Source organism: Nomascus leucogenys, chromosome 3 (assembly GCF_006542625.1).
Source record: "Nomascus leucogenys isolate Asia chromosome 3, Asia_NLE_v1, whole genome shotgun sequence".
Taxonomy (NCBI): Eukaryota; Metazoa; Chordata; class Mammalia; order Primates; family Hylobatidae; genus Nomascus; species Nomascus leucogenys.
In genome coordinates this window covers 37297041-37324529 of record NC_044383.1, presented here as the reverse complement: position 1 = coordinate 37324529, position 27489 = coordinate 37297041, and the positions used below count along the sequence as shown (strand labels likewise).

Sequence of the window (27489 nt, the reverse complement as noted above, 5' to 3'; positions counted from 1 at the left end):
CATTACTTTACTGTGATTAATACGCTGGAGTAATATTTGACTCCCTCCCTGACTTCATCTTTCATAGATGAGCTGATGCAGATGTCCACCATGTTTCTCCTCTGCCTTTCTGTGCCAGACTGGGTTAAAATCATCTCACACTTACACTATCGTTTCATCTTCCTAAGTAGCTCCCCAACCCTCCCTATCCCATTATGCTCCCCTCCAAATCATTGTAGGTACCAGACTTGTCTTTTAAAATAACACTGTAATGCTATCAATGTTCTGCTCACAAAAGCCTTTACTGGCTCCACAACCCCAGAAAAGAAGATCAAACCTCCTCAACAGGCTTCTAAGACCCTCTAGAATGTAGTTGTCCCTACGAATTCAGCCACATCTACAATTACTTCCCAATATAAACTCTCCACTCCAACCCAGGCCATTCTCCTCCCTGTCCTTCTGGCCCCTGACCCTTTTCTTCCAGGAGAACCCTAAGTTCTGCCTTTTAAGTGTGTCATTCAGGACTAGACACGATCCCAGCTCTTCCACCAACCAGCTGCCTCTCCCAGCTCACACCATGTTCTTTTTCCTTCTCTGAACACGGCAGATCTTCATGCCTCATGTCTTGTCATAATTCACATCATAAGCCATCTGTTTTGTGTAACATACTAATGTCCAGGAACTTCCTTTTTCTTCTTTGGTACCCAACCTCCTACTACCATCACCACCACCACTATCACAAGGAATCTAGGGTTGTGCATATAATAGTAAATAAAAAAATACCTCATGAATCAGATTCTATCAAAAAAAGATGGAGAAAGACGAAATCAAGGAAACGAAATAGGAGGAGGAAGAGAAAATATTGCTATGTTTTCTATTCAGTGCTTGGGTATGTTGTGTGCTCATGCTATTGCTCAGATTTATAGACTATTTGAACTGAAAGGATCTTAAAAATCACTGGGTCCAATAATATAATGCTGACCGTGAAGATTTATTAAAAACTAGAAATAACATACCTGGCCCAGAGAAAACAATAAAAAAAGATGAGTATCATTTACCAGCTGTGTGACCTTTAGAATGTCACTTGACCTCTCTGTTCCTCAGTTTCCTCATTTTTGAAGTGTGAATGATGTCATACTCATTGAGGAGCTAAATGCGATGATGTAGGTAAAGCACTTGGCCAATGCCTTAAACATGGTAAGTGCTCAGTACCTGCTAAGAAAAAGATCCCTGTCCATGCTTTGAAAACATGTAAAGCAAAATTTCTTGAAGGCTGGTTATAAATAATTAATTTATTATTAATAATAAACAGTGAAATCATTTAATGGGGTGTTTCTATGGTCTGAATATTTGTGTCACCCAAAATTCATAAATTGAAACCTAATCCCCAAGCCGATGATATTAGAAAGTGGGGCCTTTGGGAGGTGAGTAGGTTACGAGGGCTCCACCTAATGAATGAGATTAATGTCCTTAAAAAAGAGGCCAGAGAGCTGCCTTCTCCTTCTGCTATGTGAGGACACATAGCGGGTGCCATCTATGAAGAATGGGCCTTCACAGGACACCAAATCTGCCGACCCCTTGATCGTGGACTTCCCAGCCTCCAGAACTGTGAGCAATAAGTTTCTGTTGTTTATAAATTACTCAGTCTAAGGTATTTTGTTATAGCAGCCTAAATGGATTAAGACAGTTGCTTAACCCATATAAGCATAGCTATATCTGTACCTATTTCTATGTCTACTTTGGATCATGATATAAAATGTATTTCTAACTGTGGGTCACAGTCAAACAAGTTTGAAAGCCATTAGATTATTAAAGTCCTCCACTAGTAAAAATGGAGCAGCATGCCAAAACCTCATGTGAAATGCTAGGTGCTACTTTAAGAGCAATTTCATCTTCCATCTTCTCTGGACCTTGGTTTTCCACCAACACCTCAGTCCTGCTAATGTTGTCTTTATTTTTCACGCATCTGACATGTAACCCCCAGACCACTGTTGCCATACTAATTAATGTAGAGAGAATTCCCTTGCATGGAGGCCTAAATTCTCCACACCTATGGTTAGGTCTAGCATGTGTCTTTTTCCATCAGATGGAATGCTCGGAAACCTTGAGGAAAGAGGGGAGCTTCTGATTTTGAAAGATGCTTCAGCTGGTAACTCTGTCTAGCATTTTGCAGTGATTCCGTCACCCACATCGTAGCAGAGAACAACTCGGGTTCGGATGTTCTGGAGTGGCTTCAAGTACAGAAAATACAAGTCAGCTCACAACCAGAGCTCCTTGATGTCTCCTGGCTGATAGAATGTATAGGAGCAGGGAAACCAGTGGAGATGACAGGAAAACACCAGCTTGTTGTAAGTGTCATGGATGTGATTTTCGCTGTTCTTTGCTTGATGGTTAAGAACATAGGCTTAGAATCAACGGAGGTGGGGTAAACCCTAGATTCTCTGCTTACTTCCTGTGTGACCTTGGGCAAGTCACTTAGCTTTACTGAGCTTCAGTTTCTTCCTTTATAATATGACATAACAATAATGCCAGCCTCACAAAATGGTCATGAAGATTAGAATAACATACACGTAAAGCACTTAACACAGTGTGTTAAGTATAGTAGGCATCTAATGAGTGGTAGCTATTTTCCTGAACACACTTATACACAAATATTTCAAAATATTTAAGCCTTGATACTCTGGCAGCCAGAAAAGCAGGAGATTCCTTTTTTTCTCTCACTGTGATCGTTCAGAAAACAAAACAAAACAAAATAAACAAAACAAAAAGTTAAGCTCTCAATTCCAAATATTTGAGCAATTGTGCTAGAATCTTTGGGAAGAGGGATTGGACCATAACTACATAAGTTCATAGAAAAGGAAGATGATATTTAATTGATAGGTCTTTTCATGTTATTTTTCTGATTTCAAAAATAATACATGTTGATAATAGCAAGTTCAAATATTAGAGATGTATATAACATAAATTTTGAGTCTCCTATAATTTTATCCTCCAACCACAGACAACTACTTCCAAATTTTTTCCATACATATCTATTATTACTATTAATTTTTATTGAAAATGGATGCTTATGCATTTGTCTAGGTGAGAAGAGACTATTCAGATAGCACCAACCCAGGCCCCCCGAAGACTCCACCAATTGCTGTACAAAAGATCTCCCAGTATGCGTGTCAGAGAAGAACCACTTTAAACAACTGTAACCAGATATTCACGGTAACGAGACTTTACATCAACACCCAGGGCAAACGAAGGGCTTGCAGCTTCTTTCTGTGGACCGCAAATTAAACTATAAATTTTTCTGAAAACCTGGGAAAGTTTTCCTCCCACCTACCCACAGCCCTAGCCTGATCTCTGATCCTTCTATCCTTCTTTCTATCGAGAATGGGTCTCCTTCCTTCCTGGAAATGGACAAATACATTTAAGTTATATTCTTTAGAGACAGCGGATTACTATTTACAGAGAGTTGTCATTAATGGGCACAACACTTGTCAAAGGCAAATATTCTGAAAAACCAAGTACTGGAATTAGTCCAAAACATAGTAAGAGCAAATTACATAGAAATGGTAACAATGCATCAACAGCCTTTGCGGAGAAACCAAAAAATTGAACAAACCTAGCCTTTCTGATATTCGCTAGTTTGGGCAAGTCAATTTCTCTCTCTGAGCCTGTTTCCTCATCTATTCAAAAAAAAAATTGGAAGGATCATATCTAAAGCTCCACTCAGCCCTCAGATTGGTGATTGTGTTTTGAATGGCCCTAAAACCCACAACTGCTTGTCTGCTAGCCTAGAGTCAGTGGTTAGCTGGATGAAACATGTAGTAGTAGATCAATACAGAGCTTCTCATTTCTAGACTTCCAGCTCCACGTCTGTGTTGGAAAGACCAGGAAATTGTAGCTACTGGATATGCTGAGCATGAGATCATGCAGCTACAGCTGCTTCCTCCCCTGCTAGAAATACAAACATGCCCTACCTTAAATAATCTTGGCTCTGGGTCTGTGTGACCTAGGACTACACTCATTCATTCAACAAGCCTGTGTTAAGTGCTGTGTTTTATGGGGATACTCAGTGATCAAGGCAGAATTCTAGCCACAGGCTAGTGGGAAGATACTACAGAAGGAGGGATTATGCTGAGTCATGACTAGCAAGATGCTGTGAGCACCAAAGCATTTTTTAGTTAAATCATCTGTGAATGTTTAATAGCAGTGTACTCCAAGTTTCCGTATAATGCACTCTGGTACCTGTCTTTTCAATTCAACTCTACTCCATGCCACCAGAGAGGAATACAAGGGTATGGGAGACCCCCTCCTGACCTAGATGGAAACATGCAAGTGGTATTCCAATATTTAAAGAAGGGCAAGAGGCGTTTGTGAGTGACCACTGTCTCAGGGGCTTGGAAGCAGATCTCTTGCTTATCTGGTTTTATCCTTCAGGATGCCTTTGATATATTGGCTGAAAATTGTGAGTTTAGAGAAAATGAAGACTCCTGTGTGGCATTTATGAGAGCAGCTTCTGTATTGAAATCTCTGCCATTCACAATCATCAGTATGAAGGACACAGAAGGAATTCCCTGCCTGGGGTCCAAGGAGAAGGGTATCATAGAGGTAAGTGTGAAATGGGATTTGTCCCACTTCCCAATGGGTAGGTGGGGATGGGGGAGAGAGAGATGTAGCTAACAGATTTTCCTGTCAACTATGTAGATGTGGTGTACATCACAAATTTTCCTTTATACATATTCCTCTCTCTCTCCTCTGTCTCTCTCTCTCTCTCTCTGTGTTTATTTATATATACACACACACACACACACACACACACACACACACATATATATATGTTAGGGGTTGTGAATATCCTAGTCACATGGCACCAAAATACGTTAGTGGTGGCAGGTGTCAGAGTTACTGATAGTGAATCCGTTGGGGTCTGCAGCAACCCCAATTATTGCTTCCCCAGAAGAAAGAATTCGACTGAGGGGCATAAGGCAGAAAAAGAGACTGAGGCAAGTTTCAGAGCAGGAGTGGAAGTTTATTAAAAAGCTTTAGAGCAGGAAAGAAACGAAAGCACACTTGGAAGAGACCCAAGTGGGCAACTTGGAGGACAAGTGCAGCGTTTGACCTTTTGACTTGGGGTTTTATACGCTGGCATACTTCCGGGGTCCTGCGCCACTTTTCCCATGATTCTTCCCTTAGGGTGAGCCACCCGCATGCACAGTGCCCGCCTTGTGCTTGGGAGGGGAGCATGCCCAGTGTGTCTACTGGAGTTGTATGCATGCTCACCTGAGGCATTCTTCCCTTTTCCCGTGGAATGCTCTGGAAAGTTATACTCTGCCATTTTGTTTCTTAATGTGCACGCTCATGCCCACTCGCCCAATTCCTGAGATTTTAATGGAAGCTGCTGATTACCAATTTCAAGTGTTTTCATCTATTGGGAAATTGCCTCTCCCTGGCACCTGCTGCGACTAATCATTTTATAGGGTGACAACTGCCAGACCATCAAGGAATTGCCTCTCTCTAGCACTAGCTGCAACTAATTATCATTTTAGAGAGATACTGTGATAACTGCTGGACCATCACCTGATGGTCGCCTGACATTCCTGGTTTGGAGGGGGAGCCCTCTCCTGCCCCGCTCATGCCTGACTAGCTACCTACTGTAACATATAAATAGATAAAGGCATGTTATTTATAATCCATACCCTAATATTATCACAGCTGGAGCTACATGGAACCAGCTAGTAGAAGGAGAACTCTCCCATATTGTTACTAATCATAGTGAAAGTTTCAAGTGGCCTAAATCTTGACAGCAGGGAAATGGTCTGATTTCCGTCAGTTCCACCTGGGGGCGCCACCTTAGAGCAGTGGTGCGTTTGACATGAAGTGGAGGTGGTTCTACAGCTCTGCAGGGAGAGCGCCAGAGGTTGTGCTTATTTAATGAACGGTGTTTAGGGATTCCCCAGGAAAGCAAGTTGGTCATCTGGTAGTAAGTTTCTGTATAGTCAAGTGCAAGGTATATTATTCAAGGACAATCATCCCAACTCTACTCAGAGGAAGGGGGCTCTGAGCTAGACATCACAAGAGCTTGAATGTAGATTGGCTTTTTTGTGGGTCCAAAATTAACCTTCTCAATGGAAAAGTCTTCTTATTTCAGTAAGGTCATATTCACTGAAGAGAAAATTATCACTAATATTTGGACATACATTTTTCAGTGAATATTTTGGTTTGGGATTCTATAGATCTGGATCCTAACCATTTGTATCTTTGTTCATAAGGATCGTAAAGGGGTCCTTGGATATATGATGAGCTAGCATTTTCAAGATTATAGGGAAATGTCTTGTTTTCTCCAGATCAATTGGGGAAATACCCCTGCATATGATGCATGCACATTTCATGAGAAACCAAACTACTAGGTCCATGAATTTGAGAGTCTTGGACAGTAATTGTCCAACATCACTAATTTAAAATATTTTTCAACTGTCCATTAGGAGATTATTGAAGACGGAGAAAGTTCTGAAGTTAAAGCTGTGTTAAATGATGAACGATATCAATCCTTCAAAGTAAGTGATTTTACATATATTTATTGAAAATGGTTTTTCAGTTAATCTTATTACTTATTCTGGCTGGTTGTATTAGTCAGCTTGGGCTGTGATAATAAAATACAGAGATGGGGTGGCTTAAACAACAGAAATTTATTTTCTCACCATTCTGGAGGCTAAAAGTTCTGGATCAAGATGTCAGCAGGGTCAGTTTCTGGTGAGGATTCTCTTTCTGTCTTCTTGCTGTGTCCTCACATGCTCCCCTGCTCACGTGGTGAGAGAGAGACAGAGAGAACAAGCAATCTTTCTGGTGTCATAAAGACACTAATCCTGGGCCAGGCACCATAGCTCATGCCTGTAATCCAAGCACTTTGGGAGGCAAAGGCGGGTGCACTTGAAGCCAGGAATTCGACCAGCTTGGCCAACATGGTGAAACCCCATCTTTTTACAAAAATATAAAAATTAGGTGTGGTGGGGCATGCCTGTAATTCCAGCTCCTTGGGAGATTGAGACATGGGAATCGCTTGAGTCTGGGAGGCAGAGGTTGCAGTGAGCTGAGATCACACCACTGTACTCCAGCCTGGGTGATAGAGTGAGACTGTCTCAAAAACAAAACAAACAAAAAGACACTAATGCCATCATGAGAGCCCCACTCTCATGACCTCAAAAGCCCTGTCTTAAATGCCGTCATACTGGGGATTAGGACTTCAACATACAAATTGGGTTGGGAGGGGGAATTCCATCCATAGCTTTGGTCTAGGAAGAAAATGCCTAAATAAATTCACGTGCCCAGATTATTGCCATGCTGTCGTGATGTACAAATTGCCTTACCCTCCAAGAGTCTGTCACTCATGGGTACAAACATCATGGGACATGAGGACCATGGGGGGGTTGTTGGGGACAGGACGGAACTGCTCTTAAAGAGCAGATTTGTGTCTGAAAATCTCCTTACTGCATCTCCATTTACTTGGAAGCAGGGTTTATTACCTCCCAATTTTCCCTACCTTAGACTTGCAAGTGGAAGGGACTTCCACCAGTCCCTTCAAAGCAAAAGTGATGTACAGGCCTAAAATATGGCCATGAGCAGGAGCACGGGCTTGGAGTGTAAATAGACCGGGGTTTAAGTTTGGGCTGTGCCACTTCCCACCTGTGTGATGGTGGAGAAACTATATAACCTACATGAGCATCTCTTTTCAAAATGTGAGGGTACCTATGCAGAGCATGAGTGTCTGTAAGAGACCCAGCAAAGGGGAGAGCCCTATAGAGATAGCATATCACTCACGGACAGTACAGGCAGGCCGTCAATTAGACTATACCTAAGCCCTGCACAGGTGCCAGAACCTGCTTGTTACTTCCGGGTTTCATTTTGTAATGCCACATGTCAAGAAAGGACTCACCTGAAATAAAAACTGCCCTTAAAAATAACCATCACACACCTGCTCGTCATACTCAGGAGAAACTAGGTCAAAGATTTGCTTATACTTTCTCTTCCTTGCCTGAGACCTGGAAAGCGTCATGACTCGGATGTCATAATGATTATCTTAGAGACTGATGGCATGCCTTTCTCCCCATTTTAGCTCTTTACTTCTGTATTTGGAGTGGGGTTGAAGACTTCTGAGAAGTGGTTCAGGATGGGTTTCAGAACTCTGAGTAAAGTAAGGTCGGACAAAAGCCTGAAATTTACACAAATGCAGAAAGCAGGTAAATTGTCTCTCCTAAAAGTCATTGTTGCTATGGGCTGGTCAGGTCGTGGTGGAGCTCTAAGTCAGTTACACTGCAATTCCAATCTGGGAGAGCTGGGACACTTCTTTGAGGTCCGTTGATGCTTGGATCTAAATCTTAGCTCCAGCAGTTTCAGCTGTGTGATCTTGAGCAAGTTGGTTAAAATCTTTGAACCTTAGTTACCTAATCTATGAAAGGGAGATAACATTGATACTTAGCTGAGAAGTCAATCAGATAATGCAGGCAATGCCTCAGCACTGTGTCTGGCACTGAGCAAAGGCGCCCTCCATGGTGGCTGTTGGTGGTTCTTCACCCAAATGTCAAGCCAGGTTGTGCTGCTGATCTGGTCCTTACTGACTCTTCTGGACATTGGGTCCTGGCTGTCTCCCTGGGTAAGAGTTGTGGGTGAAGAGTCAAAGACAGAAGGGTTGGCTGCTAAAGAATACTTGAACAAACTAGAGTTGTTGCCTGGCACAAATGTGAAGATGCTCTAGAAACTGTAAAACACCAGGAAAATAGAAGGGAAATGGTGGAAATCTAGGCACAGGGTTGATATACCCAACCAGGACTCTTTAGCCTAAGAGAAGACCGTGGTGGGACACGAGTGCTGTCGTCACCCACCTGAAAGCCTGGCACGGCCTCTCAGAGATTGAAGGTAGCCTGGTCACTTCCATTTATGAGGCTCCCAGTAAGTTTTTTAAAAATGAAGGAATGGCAATACAGTGTGAAAAAAATTGTGTGTTTAAAAAAATGTTTACTTTTAACAAGCAATAAAAATACAATACAGTTGTGATTCAAAAGTGAATCACAGCCACAGTCCCTACTCATTTTTTGTAAAGTTGCTAATCTTTGAACGATTGCTAATAATACAATGCCACATAGGAAATAAAAGAGTCTAAGAAAAAAAGATCCAGTATTTATATTCCAGGACCCTGAAAGCACACGTTTAATAAGCATGATTTACACCAGTTCTCAAGATGCCATTCAAAAGAAATTTAAATAAGTATTAAACATAAGTAGCAAGTAAATGGTTTGGAATGATGAGTAAAGACTCAATGCTTACAGAGAAATTGGGAGGCAATATAGTGTTTCATTTGGATGAAACCCTTATCAAATGACGTCCAGTGCTCTCAGGATCTAAGGGCTTCCAATTCCCTAGCTTTGTAAACTGGATTTTTGCTCTTCCTGTTGAGCTTTTCCAACCCTTTGAATGAAGCAGCTTTATTCATTTAGTCAATCGGTGATTTCCATCGAACTGTTTAATGCTACCAGTTCTATGCAGAAATCAAGGAATGCCCTCCCATTATACTTATACCCCCACAAGTAGTTATAGGCACCCCTTGGAGCAACACTACAATGAATGGAATTGCCAATGGGAATAGCTTAGAATACTATGAAGGGTAAGCTAATTGAACATACTGAAAGGACAATTCATGAGTCAGATGGATAACCTGATTCGGTTTTACTTATATTTGCACTTGATTGCAGTTCCCTGAGGCTTGAGCATGCACATGCCACGTTTGCCTTGAAAAGTCAATTTATGAACTATAGCAGCACATATTTAACCCTATACTGTGCGACAAGTTTCCTGTAATAAGTTAGTCGCCCTGCCATACCAAAAAGGAAAGCCAATTAAATTACTTTCATGGATGTCAACAAATCATCATAGTCTTACATGTTCATTCTTGATAGTTGCATATCTTCTTAAAGAAATAGTTGTGAGGCCGGGTGCGGTGGCTCACACTTGTAATCCCAGCACTTTGGGAGGCCGAGGCGGGCGGATCACGAGGTCAGGAGATCGAGACCACGGTGAAACTCCGTCTCCACTAAAAATACAAAAAATTAGCCGGGCATGGTGGTGGGCGCCTGTAGTCCCAGCTACTCGGAGAGGCTGAGGCAGGAGAATGGCGTGAACCCGGGAGGCGGAGCTTGCAGTGAGCCGAGATTGCGCCACTGCACTCCAGCCTGGGCGACAGAGCAAGACTCCGTCTCAAAAAAAAAAAAAAAGAAATAGTTGTGAATCCTGACTTTTGGATCATGTATATCACTGCATAAGCACCGCGTTTGTGGTTACCCAGTGAGTTGTACTTTGAATATTAGTCATGATGACAGTTTCTGTATTAGAGCCTAATAGAGCATTGCTTCTTAGATCAAACTCCTCATGCTCACAAAAATGGCCATGTTGCAATAATTTTTAGAAATGTGGCTTTTTAATAAAAATAAAAAATAAGTATCATATTGAAATAAAGAAAGTAGTGTTCCACAAGTGGTGTGGTTTGGTATTGGACACAGTTTATAGGTGTATTCATATGAATACCGTTTTCTCTTGGTCTTGCCAGCATGTTTCTGTGACTGTCCCCATTAGAGATAACATGGGAAATTTGGCAGGGTGTGCAAGCCAAATGCAACCCTGCTGCCTCCCTTCCACAATCCCAGGGTGAGAAACAAGGACCAATGGATGTACTCTTGTCATTTCAGAGGGCCAGTGGTAGGTGAGATCGCAAAGAAGTAGACTTAGGCTTTTCGAAAGAAAGAACTGGAGCAACAGAGTTTACAATTAGGAAACAGGCTCCTCTGGAGGTATCAGAGTTCCCCATTATTAGAGTCCAGCAGAGTTTGAATGGCCCCCTCTTGGAGACCCTATACAGGAGAGCAGTGATGCTGAAGCATGATTTGATGTCCCTCAGGCTCTATGGATCTAATCACCAGGCTCATCTCCTCGCCAATACTTCACCCCAATCCTTGGAGATAAGCCTCCCTTCTCCTTTGCTCTTTCCCTCCAAATCTCCCTCCACACCGCTCTGTGGGAACCACCAAGTTAGCTTTTCATCATAACAACTCTGAACTTTCATTAATTCATGCTGGTCGGGCAAAGAAGCAACAAGCTAAACCACCTAAGATATTTCCTGCCTTGCTTCAGACACACATCCACCGTGCTCCTATTCTTGACTTTAATTTTTGAATGGATCCATCACCTTCCAACTCTAAACCTCCTCATCCCAAATCTTTATGCTTTACCTTTTGAAAAATAGTAGGACACAGCTTATTGATCAAGAACGCTGGTTCTTCAGTAGGACGTCAGATCTGAACAGTTTGGATTCCAGAAGGATGTGATATATTGTCTCCTTCTTAGGAAATTGTAAGCCTCTGGGTTAGAAAACAAAGAACCATTGTTACCCTGAAAAATTCACAACCAGGAAAACCACATGGATTATTCTGTCTCTATGGGAATGGAGTTTGGTGTTGATGCTTGTAGTCATGTTAGCTCTATTGTGGGGACAGAATCCCCTTCTACTGAGGGCTGGTTGTTTCACACATGCATCACTCTCTCCATTGACCTGTCATATGGCCTCTCAGGATTTCTGTATTATGAAGACCTTGTCAGCTGTGTGACCAGGGCAGAAGCAGAGGCCGTCAGTGTGCTGGTTAAAGAGGCTGTCTGGGCATTTCTTCCGGATGCTTCCATCACCATGACCGGAGGGTTCCGGAGGTAAATAACTTGGGTGGCTTTGCCTCCTCTGCCCTAATACTTCAGTGGCTCCCTGACTCGGACAGGCATCTGAAATGGCACAAAAGGCTTTTTGTGATCTGGTGCCAGCTTCTTTCTGCAGCTTTATCTCCTGCCCCCCACATTTCATTTCGGCAACCCCAAATGGCTTGTCATCCCCTGCACATTCAGAGCTGTTTCTTGCCTTGTTGCTTTGCTTACTCAGACTTTTCTGCTTTGACTGCGTTCCTCAAACTTTCGCTTGGCTGACTTCCCCTCATTCTTTAAGACTCAATTTAGATGGCACCTCCTCCAGAAAGCCTTCCTTGACTCCCTCCTTCTCCATGCTGAATTAGTGCCCCCTCTTCCATGCTCCCCGAATACCTGCAAAGCCCTTGATCCACAGAGTTACAGTGATTTGTTCCTGTGTATGGTTTCTCCACTAAGTTTGTAGAGCTTAGTTCTCAGCAAGACTAGTGCATGATGCCTAGCACAAAGAAATCTTGAGTCAATAAATGACTGACTGAATGAGTTCATGAATGAGTGAACACTTCACAGGGATGTGTGTGTGTTCTGACCTACATTTCAGAAAGGGATTTCTTTCCTCCAACAGCCTCCTCCACCTCTTTCTCCAGCCCTCCTACCTGGTGGCTGTTGGCCATTCTAACAAAATAGGTTTGGGGCAAGGAAGAAAGTAAGAGAAGATCAAATCTAAGATAACGCCTTTACTCCATGTCATAATTCCAAGAACACTACCTTGTATTATGTGAATACAATTCTTGGTTTGCTTGTTGTCATGCTTGTCTCCATGTGTGTATGTGTGGGTGCATGTAGGTTTGTGTGAGTGTGTAGAATAAATAATTTTTTGTTATTTTTTGCCCAGATATACATAATCACATACATGCTATATATGACTTTTTCTGTGTCATAAATTTATTTTGTAAGGAATAGAGATGTGTAACCAAGGATATTTTGTTTCTTAAAAAAAGGTCAAGATCCTTCTATGTTGCAAATCTTAAGCATAAGGCATAGAAACAAAGGTGATTTTTTAAAAATGAAGACTAAAATCTAATTGATTTCCATTTTATACTGCTTTTGAAAATTAGGGGTAAGAAGATGGGGCATGATGTAGATTTTTTAATTACCAGCCCAGGATCAACAGAGGACGAAGAGCAACTTTTACAGAAAGTGATGAACTTATGGGAAAAAAAGGTGAGAAGAAGAAAGATGAAAAATACATGCACACTCAAACATTATGTTAACACTTGAATTTTGCACATTACTTGCCTTATATTTGTGTAATGACCATCTAATCAATTGCAGCAGCTTATACAAGGCCATATGACCTACAATAAGACTTTCCTGTTTTGGGTCCCAGAGTACATGTTATGAATATGTCCTGTATTCTTGTTTATTTATACTTATCCTATTGCCAACAGGGCCAAGGGTGGCTATGCATTTGTGTTTGACATGCAGAGGCATTAAAGTACCCAAACAAAGTGAAAAGTATGCACTGTGAAGACCTGGGAAATGTGAGCCGGAAAGCTGCAAGCTTGAGTGAGGGGGCAGGACTGCAAAGACTGGGATAAAATCAGTCTAAAAGGTGTTGATAGTGCCTCGAATTCTATGCTGGTCAATTACCACCTTGACTTTGTGCTGAGATGGAATGAAGGAAACTAATGAGGGCAAGCTGAGCCCTGCAGAGGTCATGGCTCAGAAGCCCCCATAAATTGCAGAGATCAGACTTGTGACAGGCCTATTGCCTGGTGGAGGAAACCAAAGTAAGCTAAGCTAAACCTGCAGCCAGAGCCACATGCAGGCCCTGACTCCTGTCCAACTCTAGTGAGAGCCTCACTTCCTAGAGAGACCAGAGGGTCCTACCCTTGGGACCTGTAGATAGGTCTGGGTGGGCTGGTGTTTCTCCTCACAGCTTCATCCTTCCTGAGTAGTTTGCATCTGTTGGGTGTGGACCAAGCTTACTGATATCCCAGAAAAGGAAAACCTCAGATAAAGTGAAAATAAAAGCTAGAAACACAAACCTAGGGCCAGGGGCACTGGAAGTGAAGACTCAACTTTAGAACCAGATCCAAATTCATCTCTGAAGCCATCCCCAACTCACTCTGTCCCTCTCAGGAGAATGAACACAAGGCAGCCTGTGGCCCTAGGAGTGAACATAATAGACAAAGCCAGGGGATGGCAGCACAAGGAAGGGTCAGCAAAGTGGCCCACTGGTCTGCTCAAGATTTCATTTATAATCTTTCTTATCAACGAAAGATTCTCACTGATAGACAAGGGAGCATGGCCTGTGGACCCTGCTAGCTGAGGCCTGGTGGAAAGTGGGCTGTCTGGCTCCTTACGTGGAGGCCCTGCAAAAATGGACCTATCTGACCTTGGCTTATAGGCACCCTCCCCTCCCCAGGCCAACACTATTAAAGACTGGAATGGGGTAGAGATAGCAGCAGAGAGTCCTCTTTCCATTGGTCTTTCCTTAGTTTCAACGAAGTCATGCTTACTGCTGGTCCCCAAGCAGGGATGGGCATTTTACATGCAGGTGCCACAGCAGAGGCTGATGTCAATGTAAGCACGTGGGTTTTAGATTTGGGATTTTAAAAGCACGGCCCCACCATTCACTAGCTATATGAGTTGGGATGGGTTACTTAATCTTTCCAAGTTTCACTTTCCTTATCTGTAAAACAGAGGTAACAAGCTTCTTTCATTCATTAAAGGAGCAGATTAAATGAAAGAATTAGATAAAGCACTTGGTGAAGTACCTGATGAATGGTAAAAGCCTAGCAAATGGTGCTGACTGTTATCATGATCTTTTATGCACAATTGTTTATTGAACTCGGCCTGAAAGCCTGGCACTGGGCCAGGCAGGGAGGCTCAAGAATGGGTAGGGGCTTACCCTTCCCCTTCACTCACTGACAAACATTGACAGCAGAGAGAAGCTGTTTGCAATTTGGTGTCTCAGCCCTGACTAGATCCCTGCAGCTCCAGGCCTGCCCACAAAACCTCGGTTGTGAAATCGGCAGATGAGTTCTTCTTATTTAATTTCCCCCTCTGCCTCACTCCCATGCCCTGCCATGCTTACCAAAAGCTGCACTTTCCAAATTATAAAGTCTATGCAGGTACACACATGCACATTCTGTCACAACATGCACAACATGTGCATCCAATGTTTCAAAACACCTGCGGAGCATAGTGAATAACCAATGGTATCTGGTCGAGTCACCCATCAGATAACTCTGAATGTGATCTTTGTAGGAAACCCCTTGGTCAGGGGTGGGAGACAGGGAAGCAAAAATCTTGGAAATATTGATCTTGAGGGGAGGGCTGCCATCCCCAAAGACTCCATTAGCCTGAGTTCTCAATAGCACCAGTGTTTCCACCCAAAGAGAGGAGGTTAAATGACTCTGGTCTTGGTTCCCACCCAGTGGGTGAGACCTTGGGTATAGGACCCTAACTGTTCCGTGTGGCCACATCTCCAGTTCATGGAACTGCTGGGAGGTGGAATGTATTGACAGACATTAGAGGGTAAAGAGTATATTCACTTTGAGAAACTGACATGAGTTTGAATACTGGGCATCGAGTCTTCCCAGAAGGAGTTGGAGGGAATTAGAAGCGAAGGGCAGGGAAGGGATCCTGGCTAGGGAGCCTCACACTCAGCCTTGCAACACTCCTCAGAAGGCACCTGAAACTAAATTTGGATGGAGCCTTCCTGTGGGAGTTGAAGCTGAGTGCATCTCCCTCCTGCCCCACAGCTCTCTTCCTGAGAACTGGCCGCTCTGTACCCTGGGGAGGATGGGAGGGACGGAGAGGCAGCGAAATGCCTCCTCCTAGTCAGGAGTTCCTCAGTGTCCAGTAGGAAAAATAAAAGAACATGCTGATGTAAATATTCAGTCAACGAGTGGGTATTGATGGGGAAGCCAGAGTCCAGAGGGCTGCCCTGTAGATAGCCAGGGCTGGAGATCTAGAGGTGGCATCAGGGGTTATGTGCATGTTTGACAACTGTGGCCTGTTGCAGACAACCTTCTGAATATGCAGACAGGAGCATTTTGTTCAAGGATGCATTCTCAAACACCTTGCAAAATTCAAGACAAAACCCAATAAAGAATGGCCCATTTCTCTCTTAGCCACCAAGTGACTCCACCATGTGGCAATAGCACAAGCACAGTTTACTGTAAGGAATCCAGCTTTGTGGGCTTTTTTTTTTTTACGGGAAGGTGTGTTATTACAAATTTGGCTTTCATGTGAGACTTGTTCATATTTTTTATATCTCCTTTTTCAAATTTACATAATTGAAATTTACACAAAAAGCTGCTATTCTGTACTAGTTTTAGCAAGTTTCCTTAAAAAGTGGAATTGTGTTTTCCTGAGCTGGTAATTAGAGGTTAACTATGGCAACATCTACCACCTCCTCCAGAGGTTCTTCCTAACACTAGTGCTTCCCCCTTCAAATGGTGTTTTTTCTTCAAGGCGGTGAAGGGTGAAGAATTCCCTCTATTGAGGTCAACAAAATAAAAATTATCTTTTTTAATTGAAATAATGTCTTGTGCAGGTTTGTAGAAGAAAGGCAAAGCATGATTCCTAACAATAATCAATTTACCAATGATGCTCAAAGTGTGGTCCCTGGCCCAGGAACACCAGCATTGCCTGGGAACCTGTCAGAAATGCCCTCCCTGCCCCTCCTGCATCACTCTGGGGACAGAGCCCTGCAAACTGCGCTTTAGCAAACCTTCCAAATGCTTCTGATGATAGAGCTTTTAAACATCTAACCTAAAGAGTACATGGTAACAAATCACACATCCCAGTAGCTTGATGACATTATTTGAGGGTTACTTGCTGTTTTTGTTGCCAGATTTAGTGGTTGCTAGCATGTTTCTCTCTGCCGTCCCCACATCTGCCCTGTGCCATCAGGAACTCCCACCAAGAATGGCAATCCGATTGGGCACGTCTTAGAATCACTTGTCCACTTTCTGGATAGGCAACTTTAGGTGAAACATGTGTGGTTAACTTTATCCCACTTTCTCCAAGGCAGGTGGAGTAACACTCTCATGAGAAAGAGCCTCCCAAGTGCTACCTAGAAATAGCAAGTCATCCTGCCCCAAAGTTAGACTCAGCCTCCAGCCACAACACTTTCAGCTTGTTAAACCTGGTCATCAGTATAATATAAAGGGACACTGCCTTTGTCCATTTACATTGCTATAAAGGAACACCTGAGGCTGGGTAATTTATAAAGAAAAGACGTTTACTTGGCCCATGGTTCTGCAGGCTGAGTAAGAAGCATGACACCAAGCATCTGCTTCTGGTGTGGCCTCAGGGGGCTTACACTTATGGCAGAAGGCAAGGAAGAGCTGGCAGGTGCAGAGCTCACAGGGTGAGAGAGAAAGCAAGGCAGAGTGGGGAGGGGCCAGGCTCTTTGCAACCCCCAGCTTTCATGGGAGCTAACAAAGTGAGAACTCACTCATTACCATGAGGATGAGGACGGCATCAAGTCATTCATGAGAGATCTTCCCTTGTGACCCAAAGACCTCCCATTAGGCCCCACCTCCAACATTGGGGATCAAATTTCTACAAGAGGTTTAGGGGGACAAACATCCAAACTATAGCAGACACTAACTCAAAGCTGCCCCCCCAGAAACAATATGATTTTTTAAATTTTATTATTTATTTATTTTTGAAACAGGGTCTTGCTCTGTCTCCCAGGCTAGTGTGCACTGGTGTGATTATAGCTCACTTAAGCCTCAACCTCCCAGGCTCCAGGGATCCTTCCACCTCAACCTCCTGAGTAGCTGGGACTATAGACGCATGCCATCATACCTGGCTAATTTTAAAATTTTATGTAGAGATGAGGTCTCATTATGTCACCCAGGCTGGTCTCAAATTCCTGCAGCATGGCTTTTTTGTTTATGGTTGGTTTGTTTTTAAAGGACTGAGGAGAGCCCAGAGCACTAGCTGAGGTGGAGAAGTGGAGAGGGAGATTTTCTTGCAGTTTTGTCATTAAGTGGCTTTGCCTCAGCCTCTCTCATCGCTAAATTCCTATTCCGTAAAGGGAAGATAATGCAACCACTTTCTTAGTGTTTTCTCCTAGTGTTTGCAGGTGGGCCTTTAATGCAAGCCCAAACACATATCCATGTTCTGCTCAAATCTGTGAAGATTTCATTAAGAATCCAGTGTTAAATCATAGATCCTCTTCATCAGGGCCTTTTCCTGACACCATTCTGTTTCTTTCCAGGGATTACTTCTATATTATGACCTTGTGGAGTCAACATTTGAAAAGCTCCGGTTGCCTAGCAGGAAGGTTGATGCTTTGGATCATTTTCAAAAGTGCTTTCTGATTTTCAAATTGCCTCGTCAAAGAGTAGACGGTGACCAGTCCAGCTGGCAGGAGGGAAAGACCTGGAAGGCCATCCGTGTGGATTTAGTACTGTGCCCCTATGAGCGTCGTGCCTTCGCCCTGTTGGGATGGACTGGCTCCCGGGTAAGTGCTACATGGACCCATGGGATGACGTTAGCTTTCTGAAAGACGTAAGTCGAGTCTACCTGGGCCCAGGGGAGAGATGATGGCAACAGGGGCCGGGTGACAGGGGAGGGGCCAGTACCAGAAAACTCTAACTCAAGGCGTCCTGTCCACACATGGTCAAGTATGACAGATTGATTTAGAACAGTTATTCCCAGTGTGTGGTCCCCAACACCAGCAGCAGCAGCCTTACCCAGGAACAGGTTAGACATGGAAATTCTTCACCCCACTCCAAACCTATGGAATCATATCAGCATCTCTGGGGATTTCAGCCCAGAAATTTGTGTTTGGAAATGGCCTCTAGGTGTTTCTGATGCAGCTCAAGTAGGAGAATCACTGAAGTACAGAAACCAGAAAGGGGTTGAAATAGGAAACAATTAATAAAGTGGGGAGGCAACTCACAGATTGGGAAAAAATATCTGCACATCATACATCAGATAAGGGCCATAATCCAGCACATACAAGGAAACCAAAAGACTCAATAACAAGAAAACAAATAACCCTATTTAAAAATGGGCAAAGGACTTGAATAGATATTTCTCAAAAGAAGACATATAAATGGCAAACAGATAGTGCCATCTTGCTTAACATCTCTAATCATCAGAGAAATGCAAATTAAAACCACAATAAGATGTCATCTCACATCTGTCAGATTGGCTATTTTCAAAAACATGAAAGACAACAGGTGTTGGTGAGGCTGTGGAGAAAAGGGAACCCTCTTATATTGTTGGTGGTGTTGTAAATTACATATTTTGGAAAATAGTATGGAAGTTCCTCAAAAAACTAAAAATAGGGCTACCATATGATCCAGCAATCTTACTTCTGGGTATATATCCAAAGGAAATGAACTCAGTGTGTCAGAGAGGTCTGCACTCCCGTGTTCATTGCAGCATGATACACAATAGCCAAGATATTATATAAAAACAACCTAAGCATCCGCAACAGATGAATGGATTTTTAAAACGTGGTATATACACAGCGGAGTATGACACAGCCTTTCAAAAACAGGACATTCTGTCATTTGAGATAGCATGGTTGAACCTAGAGGACATTATGTTAAGTGGAATAAGTCAGGCACAGAGAGACAAATACTGTATGATCTCATTTCTGTATATGTAGAATCTAAAACAGTCAAACTCGTAGAAGTAGAGAATAGAATGTAGGATGGTGGTTAGCAGAGGCTGGGGGTTGAGGGCAGAAAATGGACAGGGAAAAGAGTCAATAAGTACAAAGTTCCAGTCAGACAGGTGGAATAAACTCTGTTCTATTGCACAGTATGGTGACCATAGTTAATAAAAATGTATATTTCAAAGTAGCTAAAAGAGAGGATTTTTAATGTTCTTACCACAAAAAAATGGTAGATGTTTGAGGTGATGGACATGCTAATTAGTCTGATTTTATCATTCTGCAATGTATATAGATGTATCAAAATATCATATTATAACCCACAAATGCATACAATTATTATATGTTAATTAAAAATAAAATCAAGCTATAAAATTTTTCTGAAAGAGCACAAGTTGAGTTCATCCCAGACCTGGTTGCAAGCTCCTGCTCTGCTTCTTACTGTTGGGTGATCTTGGACAAGTTCCCTATATCCTGTAAAACTCAATTTTCCCATCAGGAAAATGAGGACGATGACCTTAGCTACTTCCCTGGGTTGCAGAGACATTAGGTGACATGATGTTCTCAAAGCCTCAGCACCAAGCCAGCACGTGGCCAGTACTGGATAAGCAGTAGCTCCTATCTCCTGTCACTCACAGGAGAGGACACCTGTGATTTGAGTCCCATTCACATGTGTTCCACCCTCCCAACTAAACACCTCACCCTGTTTCTCCTGTTTTCCCAGGTAGCTGGTTGTTGCTTTGAGTGAAATGAGTTCGTAGAGGGTTTTTTATACAGATGAATGACACAACACAAATTAATTGTTCTCAGCCTTGGGTTAAATGTCAGGTGTCTTTGCTTTGGACTGGAACTAATTCAGCACAGCATCTTAGCACTGGGATTTCTTACTCTAATCGCAAATGTTGACTGACAACTAAATGCTTCTTTCATTCTTAAAAAAGGGGGAAGAAAAGAAAACATATATCATAAATGCAACTTGTCTGATAGACATAAATCTTTGGGAACACATAGTTGACTGAGAAAGGGGAAAGTTCCAGAAAGAAGTCCTTGGTTATGCAATGTCATGCCAGTTAAGCATCACTGGCTGAAGCGGTTGACCTTTGCCCATTTTATTTTTAAGATGGACATGTTTTCAGCACATTCGAGTCTCTTTTCTCCAAGTTCCCAGAAATTGTTGCTGTTGATTCTGCAAGGCACTGGCAGAGCACTAAGCTCTTTTGCTTTTTAGCTGGGTGACTTTAAACAAATAAAGGACTTCTGATTGCAAAGTCCATCTCCTCACCCATCCAGGGTTAGCTTTCCTAAAATAGCAAATTGTTCCTTACCACTAGAGGGCACCAGTATCCCAGGCTTGCTCCCTAATCCCACATGAAGAGGACAAAATTTCTAGATTGTGTTTCTCTCAGGAAAACTAGTCTTGATGACAATTCATTGCCCTCCTTTCCCAAGGTGTTCCTGTCCTCTGTCTTAGGCTTCATGTATTGCTCCCTTCAGTCTCAGCGCCCATTCCTGACTGTGGGAGATGTCATCCAAGAGCAGTTGACTTAGATGATCAGTTTCATGGCATCTCAGTGTGAAAGGATGTTAAAGCCAGAGGGAGTCTTAATCATGTCCTTCCTCCATCCTTTCATTCACTCAACCAAGATTCAGGGAGTCTGGATGACTTGACAGGAGATGCACAGCCAGGTAAGGACAAAATCCAGGCTGGAATGGGTTCCCTGACTCCTCCATTCTCTTTTACAATAATAATATTCCAAATCATTCAAAACCCACCAAACTAGTATTTATCCAGCATTCACTCTGGACCAGGCATTATTCTGGTACAATGCTCACGCTATTTATTTATTCATTCAATAAAACATTTGCTATACATCTTCTACATGCGAGGCACTATTTGAGGGAATATGGTTGTGGACAGAACAAACCAGGTTTCTGCTCTCACAGAGCTTACATTCTGGTGTGCTCATGGGAGCACGGACTTCTGTCACCAGAGAACTTGGCCCTGGGGGAGGAAAATCACTTTGAGAATGTTTAGTGGAGTTAGATATTTCACTAGAGGGATGTAGCCACCTAATACTGAAGACATTCTAGATGTGTTAATAATTTATTTTAACTATCTCCTGTTCAGCAGTTTGAGAGAGACCTCCGGCGCTATGCCACACATGAGCGGAAGATGATTCTGGATAACCATGCTTTATATGACAAGACCAAGGTACAGTTCTCTTCCTAAAATGGGCTACTTTGATCCTCATCCCCAAGGCTGGCCCCTGAGCTCTTTTCATGAACTGATTTTAGTATCCAGGTATGGTTTCCTTTGTTATGCGTGTTCTATTTCCAGTTGATCGTAGTTGAGGGCAGCAGGAAAGATTTCCACAGATTCATAGTTTCCACCCGGCCCAGAATGCACTTCGAGAGCTTTTGGCTGAAAGATGATGAGCTAATTGGGCTTCCAGAACGAGTCCAGCAGTGAACATTAACTGGGTTTGGTATATCCTTGGTATTGGCAATGAGTAACTCCAAAGTAAACCAGGGATCCCCAGAAATCACAAATACTACTTGTGTACCCCTCAAATGCAGGGGGCAGTGGCATTTTGAGTGGCCATGTAGGCCATTAACAACAGTCTCCTGCAAGAAAGAGAGCAACAGAGCTACCCTGAGACATAAATGAGTATCCAGCTAGTCTCATTCACTAGCCATGTCACTCATTTGGCGTGCTAGTCTTACCGTGGTCATGATCCAATTCATCCCTCAGCAAAACGATAGATGCCTGTCGAAGTTATGAAGAGTTAAATATCCAACTGCTAAAACCACAGTACTAAGGGCTACTCTTCTTACAGTGATCAAGGACACCAAAATAGGCTCCGGGGGGAAGAAAACTCAAAATAACTAGAAGTAATGGTACTGGCCAGGCGCAGTGGCTCACGTCTGTAATCCCAACACTTTAGGAGGCCGAGGTGGGTGGATCACTTGAGGTCAGGAGTTCAAGATCAGCCAACATGGTGAAACCCCGTCTCTACTAAAAATACAAAAAATAACAAGGTGTGGTGGCTCTCACCAGTAATCCCAGCTACTTGGGAGGCTGAGGCAGGAGAATCACTTGAACCCGGGAGGCGGAGGCTGCAGTGAGCCCAGATCACACCACTGCACTCCAGCCTGGGCAACAGAGTGAGAATCTGTGCCAGAAAAAAAAAAAAAGTAACGGTCCTTTCCCTCTAGGAGCTTGTAGTCTAAATGAGGTGTATTCAGTTAGAGTTGTCTCAGTTACAAATATCAGAAATCAAATCTAAAGTGACACAAATGAAAAAGGGAACTTGGGTTATATACTGCAATACCTAAGGGTTCAGGGGCAGCCGAATATGGGTGCTCAGGGAGGCTTCCTGCAGTATTGCCTTTATTCTCAGGCAGGTTTTCCCATAAGTCCCACTCTTCTAGTTACTTCAACAGAGAAGAGCCTGTTTCCTAATAATTCCCCCAAGAATCCTACCTGATGCTCATTGGCCAGGCCTGGGTCATGTGCCTATCCCTGAACCCATTACTGTGGCTCTGATTGGCCAGACTTGGGTCATGTGCTTCTTCTTGGAATTGGGAGCAGCTCCACCTAACCCTCCTGGACTAAGAGTCAAGAGGAGTGGTTTGCCATAGGAAAATCCAGGTGCTGCTCACAGAAGAGGGGGCTGTGGATGCTGACAGGAAAGCTTCGGATGCTAAGCGTGTGGGTGAAGGCAGATTCACAAAGTACAATGAAGGAACACTTACAAATTAATACATTCTAAATAGTTCAATGTAAGCAAGTACCTTCTCTGTGCCTAGCACTGTGCTATGTACAAGAAGGGATGGAGGAGAAGAGCTGCTTGGTCTTAAAGAGATCACAGGGTGGGATCCTGCCGGGGTTAGAGGCAAGCATGGAAAGCTAGAGGAAAACCCAACACATGCAAGTATCCTGTAATTACCAGCAGTACATAATTATGACTGCATGTTAGAATTACCCAGTGTGTTCAAATAGATTGATTACAAGACCTCTCCTGAGCTTCTGACTTCACTGGGCTGGGATATGGCTCAAGCTTCAATGTTTATTTTTTAAACTCCATCAGGTTGTTTTAATAAACAGCTGTGGTTCAGAACTACAGCCCGTAGAAAAAATATCCAAATGGCCTTTGCTGAATATGTTAAAGCTGTTATGATTTTACTTTAATTCATTTAGTACCATATTTTGGAAAGTCAGTTAAAATGACTTTTCATACTCAGAAGCAGGGAATTATGTTTGGGCTGTAATTCATTCTGACAAGGCAGTTTTATAAGTAACACTTTCACTGTGTCCACACCATGGTGCTTATGAAAAATATCTGAATGCAGATATTTCTTGTTATGTTTTCAGAGGATATTCCTCAAAGCAGAAAGTGAAGAAGAAATTTTTGCGCATCTGGGATTGGATTATATTGAACCATGGGAAAGAAATGCCTAGGAAAGTGTTGTCAACATTTTTTTCCTATTCTTTTCAAGTTAAATAAATTATGCATCATATTAGTAAAAGATGCCATAGGAGGGTTTGGGGTTATTTAGGTCTTATTGAAATGCAGATTGCTACTAGAAATATACAGCTTTGGAAACATGGGAAGGCAACACTGGTAATGGGTAAGGTTCTAATAGGCCATGTTTATGACTGTTGCATAGAATTCACAATGCATTTTTCAAGAGAAACGATGTTGTCATTGGTGGCTCATTCAGGGAAGCTCATCAAAGCCCACTTTGTTCACAGTGTAGCTGAAATACTGTCTATCTCTAATAAAAACACGCGGAAACAAGATGATGGAATCTGTTTTTCTTCACTCAAATATTATAAACTATTTTAAAACACAAGTGTAACTAAGTGGAAGAATAAAGAGCTTACAGTTTGTCTTAAGGGGACAAACAGGTTTAATTAGAAGATGCAGAGATTCCAGAGGGGATTTGGGTCCCTTCTGGAGCTTGTGGAGGAGGAGTGCTGCCTCTGGACTGGCTCAGCTCGGCTCAGTGCCTGCTCCTTCCTGGCCATTGTACAGCTGGTTCCCTAAGCATCCCAGCGCAGGACCACATAAAGGATGTATTCTCCCTGCCATCATGCTGAAGGAAAGACAATGTCCTAAACCACCAAAGAAACATCTCCCTCTTTTTTCCATCTTGGAGCTTCTGTCTACACCTTATGGCTCAGTCTCTCTCAGGAAGTCAATCTCTCTTGGCTTCTTCATCTGAGGGCACCCAAGGGAAGGGAGGGAGCCCTGGCTGAGGGAAATTTTGGAACTCCCAGACTCCAGACCCGTTCTTTCCTCCTGCCTCCTCCAGGTGGCATAGACCCTTTGCCTTGAAGGGAATTAACAGGTCATCTGTTCCAGCTGCATCATGTCTTCAGCCTGCTAAAGAGCTGGGAGGCCCAGGACAACCCTTTTCCCTTCCTTCCAGTCCCTCTGGGAAGAGGATATTGGGAGATACAATACCTTTTGGCTATTGTGACTAATGCTGCTGCGAACATTGGCCTACAAGTATCTGTTTGAGTCCCTGCTTTCAATCCTTTTGGTAGGCACCTAGTAATAAAATTGCTAGATGCAATGGTTATTCTTACTATGTTTAACTCTTTGTGGAACCACTGTACTGTTTTCTATAACAACTGCACCATATTACATTCTTAACCAACAGTGCTCAAGCGTTCCAATTTCTCCACATCCTCAACACTTGTTATCTTCTGCATTATCTGTTTTATAATAATAGCTATCTTAATGAGTCTGAAGTGGCAGGTGAAAACTTTTGCCCATCCTGGAACCCAAAGACAGTCCAGGCTGAAACTAACACACTGAAAGGGCCTCAGGTTGTGCTTGTGTGTGTGTGTCACATCTTGCGTTGATGGCTAAAAAAAACTGGGAACAACAAGAGGGTGGACAGCAGCCACCCCCACTGGCCTCAAATCCCAAAATCCACAAAGTATTCTAGTCTTTTCTGCTGCCCAGTGTTTCCCAGTTATGATATTCAGGATTATTCTAGGTGGTAAGTAGATGAATATTTTCATACTGATATGATCAATAAATATTTATTGAGTGCTTACCATGTCAGTCATTTTTCCAGGCACAGGGCATAGAAAAGATAACAAAACTGTCAAAAATCTCTGCCTGTATGATTATAAGCATAAAGCTTATGTTCTAGAAAGGTGTTTATTTGTGTTCGAAAGGTGTTAAGAAAATGGTTCCTTATTGACGGTAGTGATATAAAGCTTCCTTTTTGGAGTAGGCTTATTTATATAAGAAAAGCGACTGAAGGTCAGGGAAATCATTTAGGAAATATTACCAGTGGAATGGGGGGTGTGGCAAGAATGAGGAGAGAGGGACGCAGGTGGCTGACATTTGGGAAATGTGCAGGTGGCCTTGTCACCTTCACTGAGCAACTCCCCAGCCCTGTTCTCTGGAGGTCCCCACCACACAATAGCCCCAGGAGGTCCACGCCAGAGGAGTTTCCCCATCAGAGAACCTCACAGATTCTAAATGCTGCTTTCCTTATTTGAAAAGGCCTGTTGGAGATTTCACAAATGCCCACGTCTTTTTTTTTTCTTTTTTGCTGTAGGCCAGAATTTTTATCAGTTCTGGACATGTTTTTTTTTTGCTGTAGGCCTAATTTTTTTTCAATTATTGTGACTAGTTACCAGAACTCAGCCTTCGCCAGTGCTTCCTACTTTGGGAGTAGAGCGCCCTCTGATGGCTGACAGAAGAACCCTTGGAGGCAAGCACAGTATGATATAGCAGATCAAGTAGGAAGCAGATTATCTGTTAAAAACATTGGAACTATATGTAAGAAGCCATGGATTACCGATGCTCTATGTGTTCACTTTTTTCCCAGCCTTTTAAATCTGTGTTTTATTTGGGGTAGTTTTTATTGCTGTATCTTCAAGTTTACTAATATTTTCTTCTGCAATGTCTAGTTTCATTAATCCTCTCCAGTATTTTATCTCACACATTATAGTTTTCATCTTTAGATGTATGAGTTAGGTTTTAAAAACTATCTTCCATGCTTCTATTTAACATATTCAATTTTTCCTCTAGCTTATTAAATACATGGAATATAGTGTAACTGTTTCAATGTCCTTGTCTACTAATGATATCATCTGTGTCAATTTTGAGTCAGTTTCTATTAACTGAGTATTCTCCTCATTATGGGTCACGTTTTCCTCCCTCTTTGCAAGTTTGATAATTTTATATTGGATTCTAGACATTGTGAATATTGTGATTTTTTTCCTGGATATTTTTGTATTCCTGTTAATATTCTTTAACTTTGTTCCAGGATGTGATTAATTTACTTGGAAACAGTTTGATGTGTCCTCATCTTGCTTTTGAGCTTTGTTAGGCAGGACTCGTCTTACTTTGGAGCTTTGTTAGGCAGCACTAATGTAGTCTAATCCGGGGTTAATATTCTTCCCCACTACTGAGGCAATACTTTTCTCAGTGTTCTGCCTGATGCCTGGTGAATCACGATGTTTTCTACTCTGGCTGTTTGGGAACAGGCACTGTTTCTGGCCTCCCACTGAGAGGCCTGGCCCATTAGAGCTTAGGGTATTGTTCCCTCTAATCCCTTTGTGTGGTTCTTTCTCCAGCCTTGGGTAGTTTTCTCACATGCATATGCTGATCAATAGAATAATCAAGAGGTCTCCTCTGTCTCTGTGCAACTCTCTCTCCAGTACTCTGCCCTGCAAATTCTATTCACCTTGGCCTCCATGGACTTCCAGCTCTGTCTCACTAACAGCATGTGCAAAGGCCATGTGGTGCAAGGACCATGGTGTCAGAGAAAAGGCCCACATGGCAGGAGGGCCATGGCATAAAATGAGCAGAGAGAAAGCTCTTGCAGCTGGAGGTTCCCACGTGTCTGAGTTGCAGAGAGAAAGCCTATATTTGTGAACAGACCATGGCATCTGAAGGGCAGAGAGGAGGCCTAAGTGGTTGCGGCAGAGAAACTAGAAGAGGTGGGACACAAGACTAGGCTCTCCCCAGCTCTCAGAACAAAGACCCATATCCTTACCTTGGCTTGCATAAGTGGGTAATCCCTGGCCAGGTGAGTCAACAGTAATCACTGTTTGACTCTTCATGACAAAATCAGTCACATTTATGGTAGAATTT

General features: G+C 42.8%; 1 protein-coding gene across 2 annotated transcripts in view; it reads left to right on the top strand.

Annotated features, from left to right (window-relative positions):
• Positions 1-24162, top strand: part of DNTT (DNA nucleotidylexotransferase) — a 35872-nt gene extending 11710 nt beyond the window's left edge. The window contains exons 2-11 of one of the 2 annotated variants that reach the window (XM_003255265.4): positions 2153-2327; positions 3064-3192; positions 4411-4581; positions 6456-6527; positions 8084-8207; positions 11586-11718; positions 12822-12927; positions 17951-18196; positions 21489-21572; positions 23736-24162. In XM_003255265.4, coding sequence (XP_003255313.1) covers positions 2153-2327; positions 3064-3192; positions 4411-4581; positions 6456-6527; positions 8084-8207; positions 11586-11718; positions 12822-12927; positions 17951-18196; positions 21489-21572; positions 23736-23822 — 1327 coding nt within the window. In that variant the 3' untranslated portion in view covers positions 23823-24162. The remainder of the gene's footprint in view (positions 1-2152; positions 2328-3063; positions 3193-4410; positions 4582-6455; positions 6528-8083; positions 8208-11585; positions 11719-12821; positions 12928-17950; positions 18197-21488; positions 21573-23735) is intronic. The other variant, XM_012505812.2, reaches the window with a different exon arrangement.
• Positions 24163-27489: the final 3327 nt, after the last annotated feature.